General features: G+C 40.6%; 2 protein-coding genes across 2 annotated transcripts; both read left to right on the forward strand.

The window, feature by feature from the left end:
* The first annotated feature begins 487 nt into the window (after positions 1-487).
* On the forward strand, positions 488-11212 carry lix1l (limb and CNS expressed 1 like). The gene is made up of 6 exons (XM_084919071.1): positions 488-1153; positions 3357-3520; positions 4831-4971; positions 5345-5440; positions 5659-5736; positions 7544-11212. The coding sequence occupies exons 1-6, from the start codon at positions 814-816 to the stop codon at positions 7793-7795; spliced, it is 1071 nt and encodes a 356-aa protein (XP_084775197.1). The 5' UTR covers positions 488-813; the 3' UTR covers positions 7796-11212.
* Positions 11213-12142: 930 nt separating this feature from the next.
* On the forward strand, positions 12143-16415 carry sf3b4 (splicing factor 3b, subunit 4). The gene is made up of 6 exons (XM_084920079.1): positions 12143-12229; positions 13064-13192; positions 13277-13819; positions 14944-15111; positions 15370-15528; positions 16080-16415. Exons 1-6 carry the CDS (start codon positions 12196-12198, stop codon positions 16250-16252), a joined length of 1206 nt encoding a protein of 401 aa, XP_084776205.1. The 5' UTR covers positions 12143-12195; the 3' UTR covers positions 16253-16415.
* Positions 16416-20587: the final 4172 nt, after the last annotated feature.

Here is a 20587-nt window from a genome sequence, read left to right on the forward strand (position 1 = left end):
TTCAACTTTAGTTAGCTTTTCAAGTTTACAAAACCGCTTTAGTTCGCTTTAATTTTTTTTTCTTCAAATGTCCAGTTTTTTTCCCCTTTCATTTAACTTTTTTTTCTTTTTTTTTTACATGTAGCTTCACTTTTTTTAGTTTAGTTTACCACACTAGCTATAATAACCTAGAAGCTGGTTTATTATTTCTGGTAGGATTTCATCATAAAGCTAAACCAGAGCTAAACAAAAATAAAAAAAAGGAGTTTCCTAGCTGTAGAATATTTTGTGCGCTTGCATTACAATCTGAATGCAAAGATAATATTATAACAACTTAAGGTCAGTGTGTTATTACTATCCCAGGAAGTAAAGCTTCCTGCATCCTTGGATCCTCAGCTAGGATGAGGAAATACTCCACAAAAACAAGCAAACACAGGTGGGGGGGAAGGAAATTAGCCCATTAAAAACACAGTCCGTGTAACAATGAACAGGTGCAATAAAATAAAAAGAATACCAGCTTACAAACACACATTAGAAAACGTGTACAGCCTGACTGTAAATGCATTTCACAGTGTAGAAGAAACAGAATACGAGGGGTCCTTGAAGGCAGCACTTGACTGACAGTCCCGCAGTCTAATCCAGGGAGTGAGGACTCAGCAGCTCCGTTATGTGTCGAATCAACGTCGGCTCGGCGCTTACAGGCTGTGACTGAGAAAAACCCTGCCGTACTTCGCTCATTCAGCTCTTAAAGCTCACTTTTTCAGCTCAAGCCGTCGGGCTCCTCGCTACAGATTTGCTCCAGAGCCGGGACTCCGCAGACGTTACGTCGGGACAATGGAATCCAACGTTATCCCGGACAGTGTCCGCCATCAGCGGCTACAGCCGGGCATCGGATTCAGTTCGGGAGCGACCGGGACCCTCCGCTCCTCTCTCCGGCCCGGGGTTACGGTCCCCATCGCACCGTTGCTGTCCTCTCCGGCCTCTCTGGCGGCTTCCTCCGGGCCTCCTCCCCCGCCGCCTCCGCTGCAGCTCCACAGCCTGTACGGCGGAATGGGAGCGGGGCTGGGGCCGGGGGCTAGCGGTCACTGTAACCCGGGGAACCCGGCCGTGCTGAAGGAGGCGGTGGAGGCTGTGGTTCGCAGCTTCGCCAAACACACGCAGGGTTACGGCAGAGGTAATGTCCGCTGCTGACACTGTCCTGGAAATAGCGGCGTTAACGCGTGTCATACTGCTTCAAGCTGTAGCTGGGGAGGGGACTTTTGGAGAGCTGGAAACCACTTTCAGCTGCGCCATTTGTTTGGAAGGAAGGCACAAAAAACCTCCACCATACTCAGAACAAACTCCTGTAATTTCCACCTTTATCTCCGGTGTGTAAACACACCAGTGGTCATTTGCACCTGATGCAATGTTACCGTGAAGTTTCCTTTGATATTCGCTCCAGTCACTCCATCGCAGGATTAACATCCAGGGGCTGCAGGGGTTTGCATTTACGAACAATACACTATTGTTCGTAAATTAGCCGTTACACTCATGTTACACGGTAAATAACAAGAATAGACACTGTGGAAATCGATAATAACCTTGAAAAACGAAAGAGCAGTGCCCCTTGTAAGAAAAACAAGGCTTTATATACTTTATATTAAACTTTATATTATTACTTCATGATGTGCAAAATGCACATCATTAGTAATAATTACTGAAATCCAGTTTAATTTAAAGTACTTGACTGATTTCTATCAGAGTTTGCCTAAAACTATCATTAGACCAAAAGCTTAAGTAATGCTAACATGTGTGCCTGTCCCAGGCTAATAGGATTTATTTCCAAAAGATGGTCCCCATGTGTCCCTAACTAACAGCCTCTTCCCCCTGCATGCCAGTTAGGCTTCTTAACACAATTATTGGCAGCATTTTTTGAAGACTTTTGGCAGTAAAACACACACGAGGTGATGTAATTAGGCTTTCCTATACTTTTGCTTTCAAGCAGCGATTAAGTTGCAATTTCAAAAAGGCCTATTAAGTGTATTTAAAGGAGTACTATAAGAAAAAAAAAAGGGGGGGGGGGGCATGTGTGCAAATACACCTTTGGAAAAGATTTTGTTGGACTTTCAAGTGGAGTTGCAGGATGTTCTTTGACTGTAGTTTGGATCAGCTTCACATTACATCCTTCGATATCTCCGAGAGTTTCCTGTCTCTTTGCACTTTTGTTATGGAGGAAATCCTCAGAATTGGATAAAAACAGACCAAGAGGCCTTAATAAACCACTGTCACAAGCCTGAATTGGTTTGTTAGCCCCAGTTGCTGCACTACAGGCTGCAGACCCGCAATGCAAATCCAGTATCTCGTCATACCGCCAGACTTTAAAATAGAGTAGATTCTGGACAAAAGCTGCAGTGGAAGTACAAAAAACAGTATTTGTAAAATAAGTTTTTTTTTAACTTTATGTAAAAAGCATTAAACACACAAAAAAAACCTGTCTTTAAAGTAGCACCAACTCTTGCCCACATTAATGAGCAGATTTCGGCTGTTTCCGTTTCTTTAGGCTCTCTCTTTATGTAATCCCAGACTGACTTGACTTTGAGATCAGGGCTCCGTGGGGGCCTGACCATCTGTTGCGCCTCTCCTTGTTCGTCTTGACACTGAAGATGGTTCTTTACAACTCTGGCTGTGTCTTTGGACGCATTATCTGTCATCCTGCAGAGCGAGCTTAGGAGAGATCAGACGCCTCCCTGATGGAAAGCAACCAAAATATTTAGAGTATCTAAAACATTTTAAAACTTTTGATAAAAACTGTGTCACAGAGTAAAAGCAAGAGAGCCGTGTGTGTTTAAAAAATGATTTGGATTGTCCTTCAGGGCTCTATAGTGTGGAAAATATGGCTTGTAGTTTGTTGACAGAAGCTTTAATTTTTTGTTTTTAATGTTCGACAAAGTGGCCTGGCCTCCAGACTCGTATAAAAGCAAGATTCAGGCGGTAACTTCGTTCAAATCATGTTGGCTGCACACATATTTCCCAACAGACCCCAAACCCAAGTAATCATTTATGACTCAGTTGCAGAGTTTGCAGCTTTCCATTGTTGTTTTTGTTTCCTTGTGGATGACATGAACTCCGTTCTCTCGTGTGAGGGCCAGAGTCGAGTGTTTTTCTCCAAGCCTCTCCTCTGAGGTGATGCAGAATTTCCTCTGGGCAGCCACCTAAAATCTTTCCGGAAAACCCTGTGGCATCCTGGAGACGACCTTCCCCTGCACCTTTCCATCTTTGTTTAGAGAGGATGTCGCAGAGCTCGCCTAATGGCTACAGACCAAAACATGTAAACTGCACTAATGGTTTGTATTAATGTGACGTAACAGGGCTTCTTCTTTTATCTGTGTGTCCTGCAGTGAACGTGGTGGAGGCTTTGCAGGAATTTTGGCAGATGAAGCTGACCAGAGGAGCCGACTTGAGGAACGGAGCCCTCGTTGTTTATGAAATGGTCCCGTCCAACAGCCCTCCTTATGTTTGCTATGTTAGCCTTCCAGGCGGCAGCTGCTTTGGAAGTTTCCAGGTGCAGTGTCTGCTTTCTGTTAGTGTGAATATTATGAAATATGCAGTACTGTATGAAAGTCTTGAGCCACCACTCATTTCTTTATACTTTGCTTCCAAAGGAGCCGGACTTCCTCGGAATTTTTAAAGCGGGTTTGGACATTGGCTGCTTTTTTACTCCGTTTCAAAGGAATGTTTTTTATGCATGTCTGCACATAACAGACATCTTACAATTTTAAACTGCTGCCTGTCACAAGAACACATTTCTTTAGTCGAGTATGAAAAATGTGAAAGCTTAGGCATAAAATTATATATATTTGTGATTTCCAAAGAGCTATTACTGGAAAACTTGGTATACGTCTCGATGGTGCGCAGTGGAGGACAAAAAAAGAAGCAAGAAGCCTAAAAAACTATCTAGAGCATATGAACAGTATCTGAAGGTCATGTCCTTAAAAAAAACTAGCAAAGACCTGACAGGAGGGATGAACCAGTGCTGCGTCTACACGTAACAGACAACTCGGCAGTTAACCAACTTTAAAGTGTATCTTTAACTACTTTGTTGCTTTCATCCTGCCACAAAAACACATCATTTGTTCAATTTTCTTTAGCCGAGTCTGTAAAAATGCCAATAATAACATAGTTTGACAGACATAAAGTTATATTTTCATATTAACGAGGTGATTCCCAAAGATCTGTTGGCTGACAACTTGGCATAATGCCTTGACAAAAGAAGTGGCCTAAAAACTATCTACATCAGACAAACGGTATTGGAAAGTTATTTACGTAAGAAATAGAAAGGAATCCAAAAAAGACCTGACAGGACCTGAGAGATGCATCTGGACCTTCAGCTGATCCATCTACTGTTCATTGAAGCCTCATCAGAAATGTCTCTGTGGAAGGGTGGCTGTCAAGGAGTCATTCTTAAGGAAGGCTGAGTTATGCCAAATTACATGAGTGTCTACAGTCATCTGTAAAACAAGGTGGAGCTGAGGCTGTGTTGAAGAATAAAGGTAGTCATACCAAGTACTGCTATACTTTCGAGGTCATTAACTCTAATTTTCCTTCCTGCTTTCCGATCAACATATAACAAAACGAGGCGTGGCTCAAGAGTTTTTTTGCACATTACTGTAAAAAGACGCCATTGTCTTTGGTTGAACGTCAGTGAATGTGTTGTGGTTTGGTTATTCTGTTGCAAGCATTCCTAAAACCACAAGACCAAATATGGATGCAAGCTCAAAGCCGCAAAGAGTCATTTAAAGACCGGCCGGGTTGTCGTTGGCCTTTTGACTGTTTATCTGTCCACTGATACATGCTCTCTTTGCTGTTTGACAGTTCTGTCCCACAAAGGCAGAGGCGAGACGCAGCGCCGCCAAAATCGCCCTGATGAACTCCGTTTTTAACGAACATCCCTCGCGTCGGATTACAGACGACTTCATTGAGAAGAGTGTCAATGAGGCGTTAGCCTCCTTTAATGTAAGTTTAAAAAAAGAACTGCCGAGAACTCAAAGTTGTGTTTGTACGACTGTCAGTCAAGCAGGATGGTCGATTTGAACGCGCTTCCAAAAACATGATGTATTAGGTTAATTTTGCTCAGTTGCTGGCATCATACGCATGGATTTTTTTTTTTTTTTTACACATAGTAAATATTATGAAAGTGTATACTATGGATACAAATAGCTGATGCTTCTCAAAATTAAATGAAGGAAAATTACACTGCATTGGACTGACTCCCAAACTCAACACAAATATGTGCCAAATATCTGTAGGGACATATGAGGAAGTAGCATTTACTATGTGAGCTCAAACTGTGGCTGACTTGAATTTAAGTGCTTGTCTATGCTCACAGGGAAACAGAGAAGAGGCCGACAACCCCAACACAGGGATCGGGGCGTTTCGCTTCATGCTCGAGTCCAATAAAGGAAAGTCCATGCTGGAGTTTCAGGTGCGTGTTTTAAGTAGCTTTTTTTAAAAAAAAACAACTTACGATAAATGTGAGCCCAGAGCCTGTACGAGAGTAGCTACATACAGAACACGTATGCATAAAAGTAGCAGTTTTATGTATAAATGTTCGCCCAAAAGTGATAATATGTAGTTAGTTTGGCCCCACAGTGTTGAATTACTGGTCTCTTATTCTTGGTCTTGGCTGTGTTTGTCTTTCAGGAGCTGATGACTGTGTTCCAGCTGCTGCACTGGAACGGAAGCCTCAAAGCCATGAGAGAACGACAATGTTCCCGACAGGTAAAGCCAACAAATGCCTTCTATTATACAAAAATAGTAACAGTTTTCAGCTACATTTATTTTTTTTTTTTAATGAACAAATTTCCCAGTAATCAGTCACAAAATTAAACCTACTGAGAGGTGAAGTGAAAAAAAAGAGATTATTTCCATAGTGCAATGTCCTGCTGTTTCTTAGCTCCTCACCAAAATGCAAAACTTGCTCAGGAACAGCTCAAGGAGCACAATGAAGAGCCCAAATTCCCATTCCTTTCACTCTGTAAGAGTCAGGACAGATTCAATCAATCGAGGCCCCACCCAGCAACCCACATATCCAAAACGATCCGCATCCAGCGTCCCAGTGGCAGACACCAAAACACTCCCAAAGAGGTCCTGCGTCCACGCCCAGATGGGCCACAGCTGTTTTGGTGACCAACACAAAATCTGACTGGTGGTTTTAATGTTGTGGCTGATCAGCGTTTAGCAGGGCTTTTTCTCTGTGACAGGGCTGTTCTAGATAAATTTGTAGTTATCTTTCTCACCATGAGCAGTGAGTGAAAAAAGAGCAAAAACAAAGAATGTGCCTCCTAAAATATGTGTGTTAAGACTCAGTCAATCTTAAGTTTCAAAATAATCCCCATTTATCTCAAATTGGGTTTTTGTGCAGCCCCTTAGTCCATCCTCTGAAACTTGCTGTTGTAGCTCCAGTTAGGGTCTCCCTCCTTTTAAGGCAGCCGCATGAAGCCGCCTTAAAAGGAGGTGCGGTGTAGTCGGAGCTTTGTGCATGATATGATCATAAAAAGGAATTCTTTGCATTTTTCTTCTAATTTAAAACTCTTTTTGGCATCATACAGAGCCAAGAGTAGAAAAAACTGTCTGCACATACGTTGACCTCTCTTGAGAGACAACAGAGAGTGCCTACAGCCATCTGTGAAATATGGTGGAGGCTCTGTCATGGTTTGGGGCAGCATTTCAGCCAGTGGTGATGGAGGTCTTGTCAAAAATGATGGAATTATGAATGCATGACAGCGTGACAATGATCGCAAACACACTGCCAGTGCAGTGAAAGCATACCTGCATAGAAAAACACACAGTGGAGCACTATCAGGGCCATGGATTGGCCTCCCCACAGGCTGGATTTCAGCATTACTGCAGCAGTGTGGGATCATCTAAAGATAGCGAACATCCAAAATAGAGCTTTTCATGTTTTTCAAGAAGTCTAGAGCAGCGGTCTCCAACCTTTTTTGCGCCACGGACCGGTTCATGCCCGACAATATTTTCACGGACCGGCCTTTAAGGTGTCGCGGATAAATACAACAAAATAAAACTAGTACCGGTACTGAAAAAAAGAAGATTTATTCATAACACACGTGAAAAGACCCAGGAAAGCGATCAAAACGATAACAAAATAACGCTGAAAACCGATAAAAACCCTGAAAACCATACATTTCACATCTGAGCCTCATCTCTCGCGGCCCGGTACCAAACGACTCACGAACCGGTACCGGTCCGAGGCCCGGGGGTTGGGGACCGCTGGTCTAGAGGACAAATAAGAATAAAGGTGGTCCAAATGTTGACTTTCAACCTTGTTAGGATTGTACAACTCTGTTTTTGTCTTATATATACTGTATTTCTGTGCATGTTTACTGTGCCTATTTCACATTTTCACCGAAAATTATAAAGAAATTTCATGTCTTATGAAATTTAAAATGATGAAGTTTTATTAGGTTCAGCATCAGAATCTGAATAACTGGAGGAATATCTAATTGGGAATGCCGTTTCCCACTATCACATCTTCTGACTCTTTATGACTTTTTGGCTGAACTTGCAGGAGGTGCTGGCTCACTACTCCCATCGGGCTCTGGATGATGACATGCGCACTCAGATGGCCGCCGACTGGGTGAACCGAGAGCAGAGCGTAGCGGGCACCATCGCGCAGGAGCTGGCCACGACAGAGCGGGAACTAGAGGACGCCAGGCTGGCGGGCAGAGAACTGCGTTTTTACAAAGAGAAGAAGGACATCCTCATGTTAGCTGTGGGTCAGCTCAGTGCAGCCAACACCGCCACTCTGCCATCACACTAAACCAACCGTATGGAAACATGCCTTCGCACTCCGTAGGATTCCTGGTAACAGTATTGATCACTTCATAGGTGACTTCTCAGAACGTTTTAGGTTTTGTTTTGTTTCGCGTACCAGGTAATCAAGCCTTGACTTACAGTATGCACATCTTGTCCATAAAACAAATACTAGCCGCTATAGCCCGTTACCTCTTTGTGCCTAGTAATTACAGGATAACAGTGCTTTTTCTCTAGATGCCTGTAAAAGTGCTCGGCATTCAATGTGACTGGTATTTACATGTTTTGTTTTCATTATTTCATACTGTACTTACTCAAAGTAGACCTATGGAGACAAAACCTTTATGGATCAGTGAATGTACGGGGCATAAAATGACCCATCAGACCAAAACCTAATGATAGCTCCTGTGTTTCTTCTCAGCTTCGGTTTGTTTTGGTTGGTTGTAGTATTTGGGATGGGAAGATGCCAAAATTGATGATGCAAGAAGCCTGTGTTTGTTCATGAATAAAGCACAGGAACAGAGGTCACCCACTCAGCAAGATATGAATGAAGGGGATAAAAGATCCCAGCTAATATCACCGGTTTTCTGTAATGGATGTGCAACCTGCTCCTACAGGTTTTTTATGGGAAGCAGCCTCAAATAATACTAGACTTCCAGTGAGCACAGAAATACACTTATTGACTCATGTAATAATAATTTGTGGGTAATTTGCAAAAGAAGAAACATGTCAGCAGGTAATTGATGCTCTGACAGCAGCTCAGGTTAAAAAAAAAAGATCAAATATTAAACCACCACTATGCCGTTTTACTTCAGCTTTTGTTGCAAAGGCGTTTTTTTAAGCTTCGCCTCTTGCTTGGCAACGATGACACTAGCCGAATGTATCATTTTTAATGCGTTATCAGCAAAAAGGACCTGCAAAGCAACGCGACTTACAAAAACTGCAAAATCCGCTCTTGTGATGCAGATTGTGTTGGTCAGCTAGTGGAGTTCAAACAAAGTGAGTGTTTGTTAGGACTTAAATGTAGGTCAGGGTCTCAGCAGTTAAAAAATGGAGGCCAGAGAATGAGTTGGGCTTTTTTTCTCTTTTTTTTTTAAAGCTGAACCATCAGTTTTGAGTCATTGTAGTCAGAACAGTGCCAGCTTCTGTGGTCTAAGTTTTTTTTTGAGATACTGGAAGAAGGAATTGGGTTTTGGCAGCGTTGTAATGTCTGCATGCCAAAAAAATGTAATATAACAGGCATTTATTACTATTTTTTCCCGTAAATGTCATAACTTTATATTTGTTCGTCTTTATAAAATGCATTTTTATACGTTGTAGGGATAAAGGCGTTTTAACAAGCAGCATTAAAAAGACCCCACGCAAGTTTTAATTGATGTGATATGGTTCTTTTGGATGTAATGAAAGTCAGACAGCAGGAGGCCTCGTTCTTGCTGCTGAATGCTGGATTATTAGCAGGAGCAGAACCTGATTACACGAAATATAAAGAAAGAACAAACAAAGAAAAAGTGCAGGAAGTTTCTATAACTCATCTCTGGAGTCTTTGTGCCTTTATGAAAATGGTAGCTAGCAATGTTTGAACAGTCATCTTTACACATGCGATTAATTTCTTACTGTTACAGCATTTTAAAAGAATAGTTCAAACATTTGGGGGAAATTTACTCTAAGAATTTGATTGACGTTACACGAAGGGCGGTCTGGTTAATATGAAGCTAAATAAAGCCGCTTCGCCATAGATTAGCATAAAGACTGAAAACGGATGTAAACAAGTTCCCACACTCGGCCCCAAAGGTAACAAAATCTGACCAATGTTATTTCATTGGTCTGAATCACAGACTGTATATAAAAGATGGACATAGCTTCTCTGTCTAATATAGAAGCTTGTGAGCTACCAATGTATAGCAAACGTTGAATGCCTTTTGCAGAAATGGATAAAGGTGTGTTCATGTCGAAGTGTTAGACAGCTGATGACAAGGAAATGATCTGCCTTCATAGAGCTTTCTGATTGGCAGAGCTAGCTAAATTTCAACTTAACTTGAAATTTCAAGTTAGGAATGGCGATTTTTAAAAATTTTTTTTCCAGCAAACAAGCCCCTGTAGTCTGAAAAGTGAAGCCAGTGCAGAAGTGCCTTCAACCTGCATTCTTTATAATTGTCAACTCCTCTGGAATGACTGACCCCAGTCACTACTTTGCTTATGTCATTGTGGTCCCTTTTAACACACAGCATGATGTCTGTTGGTAAATTATGAGCTGGTGTTGACTATGATAAAATACGGTGTGTGCTAGACCAGGACTGTTGTGGAGGGCCGGATCAATAAGCTGAACTACTTTCTGCTCAGTATTCATTTTATCTCTTCATAAGCTTATTGATCCAGCCGTCCACAACAGTCCCAGTTTCTCACCACTTGTTTGTTATGTCTGGTATCAAAAAAGTCCAAAATGCCAAATGCAGGGCTTCCAAACCAGTGGGTGATGACATGGTGGCTACGTCCATCTTTTAATTACAGTCTGAAGTGGCGTCTGTGCTGGGTAATACTTCCAGTACCTGCAGAGTGTTTTATTCAAATCATTTCCTTAATATGCTACATGCCGATTGTGAAGGATGTATTTAATATTATTACCTTTGGTATAAATTTATAAACATTATATACTGATTTTGTTTTTGTTTTCTTTTTTTGTGCCCACTTTGCAGCATATGTGTGTGGTGCAAATATAAAAATGTTGACTTTGCAGTTCTCTTTAATTAATATTGCAAATTTATAATTGACAGAAAAAGTCATCTTTATATATCCTGGTTAATATCTACAACTTTTTCAAATGTGTAAATTTCAAAGCAGTAAATTTTAAACTTGGTACTAAAAAGATTGCCAGGATTTCATATGCAGAAACACTTTCAGGGATTTTATCCTTCTTTGACTCAATTAAGAAAAGTAAATGTGATTAATGAGGAAATCTCAAGCAGTGTTTTAATGAACTGCTTAACGGGAAGGAGGCTGAGGCTGTTTGTTTCAATTTAGATGCTCAACTCCTGGTTTGTTTGTTTTTTTTGTTTGTTTGTTTTTATAGCCACAAGCCATTAATCTCAAGGCTCCTTCTGTAAAAATGCCTTTGATCTTTCTTTGTTATCTATATAATTGAAGTTGTTTTTGAACCGTATGTTTGTTTTTTGCCATTTGTTTGCTAATAAACAGTTTTGGCTCTACATGTTTTTGTTTTCTTTTTTCTTTTTTCTTTTTTTTGCTTTGATGCATGATGTGTTGCTTAAGTTCTGGTTTTATATGTTTCATATTCTATACAGTATTGTTTTATAAGAGTGTTTCTCGAGGTCCTTACTGTTTGTATTTTCTATGAACATTTTGTATTCCATGTTTATACTTTTAGTAGATTTATATGTATATGTAATAAATTTGCTGTTACAAATGGCACTGTGTCGAGCCACTTGTTTTCAGTGACTGAAAATCAAGGCCACACACACACACACACACACACACACACACACACACACACACACACACACACACACACACACACACACAGTGGTAATAATTTAATATTCCAAATTAATAAAAATGCATATTCCAGATTTTTAGAGTATAAAAGCACTGATTTCATTCACTTTATTTTTTTTTTAAATTATGCAATAACTTGCAAATGCCACCAGAAGGCATAACAGATATATCCCTCCCACAGGTGGTTGCTTAGGATCTTGAATGGCAGCATCACCAACTGGATAGGGAGCTGCACCTGACTGGGATCACTTGGTTCTCATGGGGGTCGTTTTAAATCAAGAGAACCATTAAGTTCATTCTCCTAAATCTGGGTGACATATAAATCAAATGATGCAGCCAAGGGGATCGCATGGGATCCAGACTGTTGTCCATACTGCCATCAACGAAATGCTACCCTACCGTGTGCAGAACAGAAAGAAAGAGGAAGAGCTTTTAACCTGAAGCCTTTAGAATCCTAAATGAGACTAAAACCCCACTGACTACCTAACCACAACTAAGCTACTTAGTACCTGGACTGTGTTTGTGAAACAAATTAATTATGTTTGTTATTATTAAATTAAAATAAAATAAAATAATAATAAGTTGATTGGAATTTTTCTTTTTTTTGTTTGGAAAATTGTGTCCAGAAGCATTAAAAAAATAAATAAATTCAATTCTAGCTGAAATGAACTCGTTTTTCACATAATGTTCTTTAAAATAGTTTTTAACATTTAATATCATACCAGAAATAATTATTTTTATTATTTAAATTAAATTAAATTAAATTAAATTAAATTAAATTAAATTAAATTAAATTAAATTAAATTAAATTAAATTAAATTTTTATACTTCCGGTACACAACATCGGAAGAGGCGGGGTTTCATTGTGCAGCGCTCCCCCTGCGTTGGTCATTCAACATGGCAGCGGGACCAATTTCAGAAAGAAACCAAGGTAAACTCATCATTAAACTCTGTTTTGTTTCTTTGCACTTCTCATTCATAAAAGTGCTGGTACATTTCACCGGAACCGGCTCATTTTTACGTACCGACTGCCTCCTTTAGACAGCAGTTTGTGATAAACAACTGGCAGATCACATGGAAACATTGAGTTGTCGCTAGCTTAGCATGTCGCTGATTTTCCTTTGCAAACAGACTTTTTAATCCTTTTACTTGTTACTTATATATAAGCCAGTTCAGCGATGGTTTTTGGTTGTTTTAAAGTGCGACTCTTCCAAACAAATTTGCAGCAGACTTAACGTCTAGTTGACCAACAACTACAAGTGGCCGAAGAAGCTAACAACATAGCTTGTAGCTTGACTCGGCGGTCATGTTAAACATATTAAACGTCTTTGTTTCGTATCGTGCTGATTTTATACGGGGACTATTTCTTGATGTGGGTATACAGATATCGGTATTTTAGATGTAAACACGTGAGTTTCCTGAATAAATATTGTACACGTATAATAAATATGAGGAAAGTGTGAGAGGCAATAAAGGAACTTTAAGAAGAAGCAAGTAAATAATTTATAAATCTTTTATCCGGTCACAACGCATAGTTATCTGTACACATCTTCTGTCTGAATTATATTAGCAGGCCTTCCAAAGGACACAAGCGACTGGATCTCACTGATTAACTAATGTATTTCCAAATATTAGCTATTTTTCTATTCTTGAAGTATCTCCATCGACTTTTACTTTAATGTCACGTGTGTCCACTGAAAAAGAGATTGACGACCTGTGATGACGCACTGATCATTATGAGGTTTATTTTCTCTTCATGTTTTAGACGCCACTGTATATGTTGGTGGTTTGGATGAGAAAGTGTCTGAGCCGTTACTATGGGAGCTTTTCCTGCAGGCTGGTCCTGTGGTCAACACACACATGCCCAAAGACAGAGTCACAGGCCAACATCAAGGTAAGTAATCAGATCACCTTTTTGGTACGTGTTTTGAAGGATCACCAAAACAAGCTCAGCTAACAGTTTTTGCTACTTTCTCAGGCTATGGCTTTGTGGAGTTCCTCAGTGAAGAGGATGCCGACTATGCCATCAAAATCATGAATATGATAAAGCTCTATGGCAAACCGATCAGGGTTAATAAAGCTTCTGCACACAACAAAAACCTGGATGTCGGTGCTAACATCTTCATCGGTAACCTGGACCCAGAGATTGATGAGAAACTGCTCTACGACACGTTCAGTGCCTTTGGTGTGATCCTCCAGACGCCAAAGATCATGAGAGACCCAGACACCGGCAACTCTAAGGGTTATGCTTTCATCAATTTTGCCAGCTTCGATGCATCCGATGCCGCCATTGAGGCCATGAATGGCCAGTACCTCTGCAACAGGCCCATCACAGTGTCGTATGCCTTCAAGAAAGATTCCAAAGGAGAGCGTCACGGCTCGGCCGCAGAGCGACTCCTGGCCGCTCAGAATCCTCTCTCCCAGGCAGACAGGCCTCACCAGCTGTTTGCAGATGCTCCTCCACCACCAACGGCTCCAACGCCGGTCCTGACCACGCTGGGAGCTGCGATGGCCATTCCAGGTAAGAGCAAATGAAAGTTGTTTTATTGCATTTTGGGCGTTTGAACATTGCTGCGGGGTGTTACACAACATTTCAGGCACCGTTCATTAGGTAATGTGGAAAAATCGTGTTTCCGTTAATAAGAAGTTAATAGGTGTCGATTTTAAGTGATTAGCTTACAAGATGAATTTGGGTTTCAGGTACAACTTGACCTACTTCCAGGAGCAGGAAAAAGAAGTAATCAAACAGAAGTGGTCTAAGAATAAAAGTTGTTCCTCATGCGTTTTAATCTCTTTTCACATTATGCTCACATGGAACTTCCTGTAGTTTACTTTACATCTGAATGGTTGGACATTAAATAAAAAGAGCAGTATCTATTACACAGAGTTTGTCCAGTGGGCTGTGATGATATATTTTAAATAGTTTTGTCTGTCTAAGAGAACGATGCAGTACTTGATTATCTTAGAATTGCTGTTCAACAGCCAGCCCCATCTTGGGCTCATTATTCATGGCAGTTAATTATATTACTCTGTTAAACTATCGATTAAAGTACAAACGGCGTCAGTTAAACTTAATTTACGAAAGCGTGAGTTTGCCTTCTTTTGCACACACACAATCCAATTGTTGACCAGATCCTGTTTGGAAATAGACAGGACGTTATACCTGCTGCTCATGCTTCCTGTACACTCAGTTATTGTGATCATTTTATTCTAAGAAGTAATAAATTCTGAGTAATTAGCAGGTGATATGTCGGTGATATGCGGTCATGTTGTTGTGCTTCCTTTTGTTCTTCTCGGGATAATCTCTAAACAACAGCAGTATGTGATTAATTGTTATAGATTACAGGCTGTCATGGGAGTAGATGAGTTTCCATCATGAGCATTAAGATGATGTAGGAAGTGTGTCTGTGCTGCTCTGGATGATGCCTCTTTTATCAGTAGGTGATAAAGAGATTATTTTTAATCTAACTAATCTTGATCAGTGTGTGGAGTAAAGTGAACATGACAGCTGACAAATTGGTCCTTTAATGAAGTTCTTCATACATATTACATTAGCTACCATGGGTAGATCATTATAAGTCACATTGCTCTGCTCAAATGTAAAATATGACACTCACTTTGCAAATGCAACCTGTTTGCGTGCAGGCATGCCACCTCCTGGTGCTTTCCCTCCTGTTCCTCCACCTGGATCGATACCTCCATCAATGCCCCCTGCTATGGCTATACCACCAGTAGCTGTGACACCAGGCCCGCAGGGTGGTGGCGGACCTCCACCCGGACCACCACCGTTCCCTCCTGGCAGCATGCATCCAGGTAAGGCTACATTTATGCTTTCAATGTGTTTCCATATTCATTCCTTGTGGAAAGTAATGCAGTAGTACGTTGTAAAAGTTTAGATGTGTATATTTACATGCTTTTTATGTAGTTCTTGTACATATGAGCCTGCATGACGTTATCAGTTATAGATTACCTGTGTTTGGCGTATTTAAATATACCTGGAGTTTCACTCTTACCAGTTTGGTCCATGTGGACAAATGTTAAGCTTGAGCTTGCTTTGTTGCTGCCATGCAGGTATGCCTCAGATGCCCATGCCTCCTCCTGCTCCTCCTGGCATGGTGCCTCCGCCTCCTGCTCCACCAGGATCAAACCCCCGGGCACCGCCGCCCCCCAGCATGCCTCCACCCCCACCTATGGGCATGCCTCCCAGAGCGCCGTATGGGCCTCCCACAGGTAAGCGCTGTGGCATCTCCTTCAGTCTTTGTTGTCTAATAAAAGTTTCTCTGAGCACCAAAATAAGAGGAAAAGTCATTCAAAGCAACATTTCCCTGTAAAAAGAATCATTGAAGGGTTCTCTCTGTAACACAACTGATATTATGCATTGAAAATGGTTTTGCTGTCTTGCGCTCAGGTTGCGCTGTTGTTGATGAAACACATTGATAATTTAGCATATAAAATAAACATTTGAGCTGTGAGATGATTTGGAAAGCAGTCAAATGTTCATTGACTCATGCTGATGCCTGTGAAGGTACCCTACTAAAATTTGTGAGCCAAGCCTTAAAAAAAATGTATTACTGCTGTTACACCAGCCAGCTGTGGCACAAAATCTGGGCTCTGATACCCAGGAAGCCATTTTCATAAGAAAGGATATGGGAAGGAAACTGAATAAGATGTAACATCATGTTGGGCGTCACGGCAAGAAGGTTTCTGGTGTGAACCCCGGCTCTTGGTAGCGTTTTACAGCGGTTTTATCAGACTGTGACCACTTGTTCTCTCTCTCTCAGGCCCTCCTGTCCCTCCAGGCATGAGAGGGCCTCCTCCTCCCATGCCTCCACCTGGCTATGGTGCCGGTCCTCCTCGACCACCTCCCTTTGGCTTCCAGAGAGGACCTCCGATGCCACCGAGGCCCCCAGGTGTCCCCCCACGGGCTCCTCCGAGAGCACCGATGCCATCGTAATTCCTGTTAGACAACTGTCTGTCATTTTGCTTTTTTAAAAAACTCATCCTTAGACTTGCTCGAGTTTGTAAGCGTGAGAGTAATTTAACCACCTGTTTGTATTTTGTTTTTGTTTTTTTGGTCATTGTACAGATGAACAACAAATAAAAATTTTAGTACCATTCTTTACTGTTTTTATTTACTCTGACAGCAAAACACAGCATCAAATAACAGACTTGTGGCTCTAAAAGGAACACAGATCAGATGTTGCTTTCAGAGTATAGTTTTATTTTACTCGGAGCATCTGTGTGCTCGGAAATCTTATAGAAGAATTGTTGAAACTATTGCTCCTAGGTGAGCTGTTGTGGGGGCATGGGAGGAGGTCCGGGGGTGTACCCAGGACAGCTGGAGGAACTGGAAACTGCTGGAACGACAGTGTCACTGTGCCTAGTGAAGACACACTGAGAGGGTCCTTTAAGCTTGAATGAAATTTGCAGCTGCCCACATGGATAAACCAAACTCCTCCTGGATGAAGGTTTTATGATCAGAGGAGACAAAAATTGAGGAGTAAAGGTGAGGATTTCAAACCTAACAACAGCACCAGCTGTCAAGCGTGGTGGTGGTAGCATCATGCTGCGTGGCTGTTTTGCTAGCAGTGGTACTGGTACACTGCACAAAGTGAATAGAAAAATGAAGAAGGCGTATTACTTCAAACCAAGTCCTAGATGTTTTTAACTTGTACACAGTTGCGTGTTCCAACAGGACAATGATTCCACGCACATCAAAACTGGATTTGAATGGATAATGCAGGCTAACCTTCTGGAAAGCCCATCAAGCCTGTTGAAAATCTGTGGGCTACAATTTAAAGCTGGGTCGGTACCAGGAAACTTACCAGTTTAAATGAACTACCAATTCTGCCAAGAAGCATGATCAAATATCGAGCTAGAATTATGCCAGAAGTTTGCTGATTGCTACCAAAAACATTGTGCAATTTGCAAAGGTTCACTTAACTAAACATTAGTGGGGGATTATGTACACAGGAAAATGGCGAGAATGATTTTTCCAGAGTTAACATTTTCATCTAAGAATAATTTTTACTCATTTTGAATTGTAATTATTTTGATTGGCCACTAGAGTTGAACAGAGGAAAAAAAAACGGAGGAAATTCTATTGGAGTAATATGGCGAGACTACACCCACTAACATTTCCTAAGTTTCCTTTCTGCTGCTGTCCCGCAGTGGAACAGAGACAACTGTCAGCAGTGAGCCAGGTAAGTGAGTAAAGTGCTTAATAATCTTTTCATTTAGGATAAAATGGGGATTTTTTTGTTTATCTGAAAGGTAACGCCTGTAAGTAACATTACAGCTTGCGAGTTTGTGACAAGGTTGATTAGCTTCTGCCATTGAAGGATAAGGATAAGCTTTATTTGTCAGTTGCAGTTGCCTGCAGCTGAGATGACAGACCTAGTCGACCATACAGACAATACATACAAAATACAAACTTAGGGTGTAATATATGTAACATATAGGGGCAAAGTCAGGAGAAAAAAAGGGTTTCTGCCCATGATGACTTCCAACAAGTGATTCATCATGAGGAGAAAACACAACAAACTCCATAGCACATAAAGAAGCACAGATATCATCGCACTATACACCATGAAACACAGACAAGCAACATAAGGGCGGGGGTATGCCAATGTACACAGTGGTCGCAGACGCTGCAATTCCTTGCGCCTCCAGCTGACCCGCTGTCTCCATGGGGGTGGGGGGGAAGCATGGGAGAAGGCGCTGGATCTGGGGATCAGTATCAGTGTGCATGTGTGCGTGCGTGTCGGGGTGTGTGTTCTGAGTTCAGCCTGAGAAAGTGTCCTTTCGCCTCTTAAGCAAAGATCAACATTATGAGTAATTAGCAGACAGCATTAAGGTATATATGTCACTAAACTAAATTTAGCATTGCTCAATAGCTGCTTTTAGGTAGTATAATTGACCAGGCTAGTGTGTTTTTAACAAATCCGGTGCACCAGCGTTTTATCCAAAAAGGTCTGTGAACACATGTGTTTTACACCAAATTGAGGCATGCAAATCGACTTTTTTTTTAACCTAATGTTCTGTTATAAATGTGTGTTTTATCGTGGATTGACGTTTGTGGATGTTTCACCTGTTAAGTTAGAAAGCACGCGTGCTTTACTCTGAATTGTAAAGTATACATGGTTGCAGTTTTAGACGTTTCTTAAGCCCCTAGTGTATTAGATTAGTATTATACAAACTTTCGACTGCTGCAACGTTGAGTTTGCCCTTACTATTTTTTTTTATATGCATTCACATTATCAGAATAGAACACGAGATTGTAAGACACACATGGAATATATTTGTGTTTTTTGTTCAATTTTGTAAGTATTTGTACTGAAAAATATCCTTTTCATATCATTAAGGATGCCAGCTGTGCATATGAAGTGCAGAGAACAACAGAAGTACATATGTTTTGAGGGCCAACTGACCTACTGATCGTTTTTGGATTGCGGTGAGTAAAAAACAATGTTTTCAGCGTGTTTTGTAGTGTGAATCAGTCAAGCTTTGGTGATGATGCTATAATAGCTGCTATACCAAATGTTTAGGTTTATTTTGTTCAGTTTATTTAATTCCACTTTCTTTGCTTGTTCTGGTGTTTATTTCAAATGTATAATGCAATTGTATTATGTTCACAGTTGCCAAGGAGTTCAACATCCCAAACATATGGCTTCTCTAAGATACTTGATCCAATTGTGAAGGATATGAAAATCCCGGAGAGGGATGGAGTTAAGGTTCCCCCGTATGACCCAGTACATGCAACCTGTTTGGTTTTGTAGAGACTTCCTTATGTGATGGGTGTTAAACAGTCTTGCATTCTAAGCTCATTGCAGTACTTCAATACATGTGAAAATTTCTCTGGCACAATATGAAATGAAAACTGATTATGTTACATGATCAGTATACAACATCAAAGGAAGTGGGCAGGAGAATTAAGAGCTTTAACTATGGCTACATGGAACAAAACAACAAACCACCTACAGTGAAGTTGGGAGAGGACTCAAACGACTTGGGGTTAAACGCCATCCAGTCCTGGTGTTTACTTTGGAATCTACCACTCATCTTTAGAGACATAGTTTGTCCAAATGGTCAGCACTGGTATTCGCTACTGCTGTTGCTTCAAATAGTGAATATTGTATTTTCACCAGTTTTATCAAAAGGCATCAGTATTTTCTTGAAACACCTGATCGCCGAACACCACAGGTTATTCAAACGTTTGTTTCCACACAAGAAGCTGTGTGTCTCAATGAGCATTTGAATGGTTTTCAAATTCTGTGTACAAGAGACGGACCTCATGTAATTTATGTCAAAGAGCTTTTCTGTTGTAAAGCATTTGATTTACAACAAGCAGTTACAGTTTTTGTATTGTACCATACTGTTTCCTCCGAATAATAAAGGTGGCTGTTAAAATAAAAATATTTTTTTCTGATTTATTTATTGTACCTTTAAAACCTTGCAGTGAATGATTATGATGCAGTTACATGGTGAAATAAAGTGAATTTTTCTTCTATTTATAATACCATTCAGAGTACAATTCTGTTCTATTTAGAATAAAATTAGGGTAGAATTTTTATTTTATTTTAAACTAAACCAAGTAAATTATCAAGGGTAAATTTTAAGTAAGAGTAAATTTTACTCCATTTAGACTGGGACCAAATCCTGTCTTTTTTAGAGTAAAATTTTATTTAATTTGAGTCAGATATACTCAGGGAAATTTACTGTGCATGGATACTTCTGACACTGTGGATTAGAGCAAATCCAAAATAAATTCAATTTTGTGCACCCAGTTCTTGTCTATTAAAGTCATTAAAGATGTGTGCTGTGGAATCATTACACCCTAAAAACAAATACTTCAAAGAAATCTTTAAAGCCCAGCATTACTATGATATTCATACCCATGATGAGAGGATGTGAACTGCAAAAAGTACTGTAAGGTCTTGCTGTGCTTACAGGTATTTAACTGTAAAGGACAAGCATACCTTAAGAAGAAAAAAAAAATCAAATCAGGGCTTACTGCAGCTGTGCATGCTTCTCTACCCCCGCCCCCCGTTTAGATGATTGGTGCAGGTGTTCTAACCAGATGTTTGCCTGAAAATTTTTGTCTTAAATGAGGTGTTACGATCTGATTAGTAAAAGCAGACGCCTCTTTTAGTTGTAAAACACGCTTTTCACGTAGTTCCCACACGTTTCCACGCAAATAGAAACATTTAGATGGCTTATGTCCATACCACATTTCTGTTTTTCTTTGAGCCTCGGAGGCTGATCGAGAGGGCTCAGGTCTCGTTTTCCC

The sequence above is a fragment of the Perissodus microlepis genome, chromosome 22 (genome assembly GCF_051167445.1).
Source record: "Perissodus microlepis isolate ML-2025 ecotype Zambia chromosome 22, ASM5116744v1, whole genome shotgun sequence".
Classification (NCBI taxonomy): Eukaryota; Metazoa; Chordata; class Actinopteri; order Cichliformes; family Cichlidae; genus Perissodus; species Perissodus microlepis.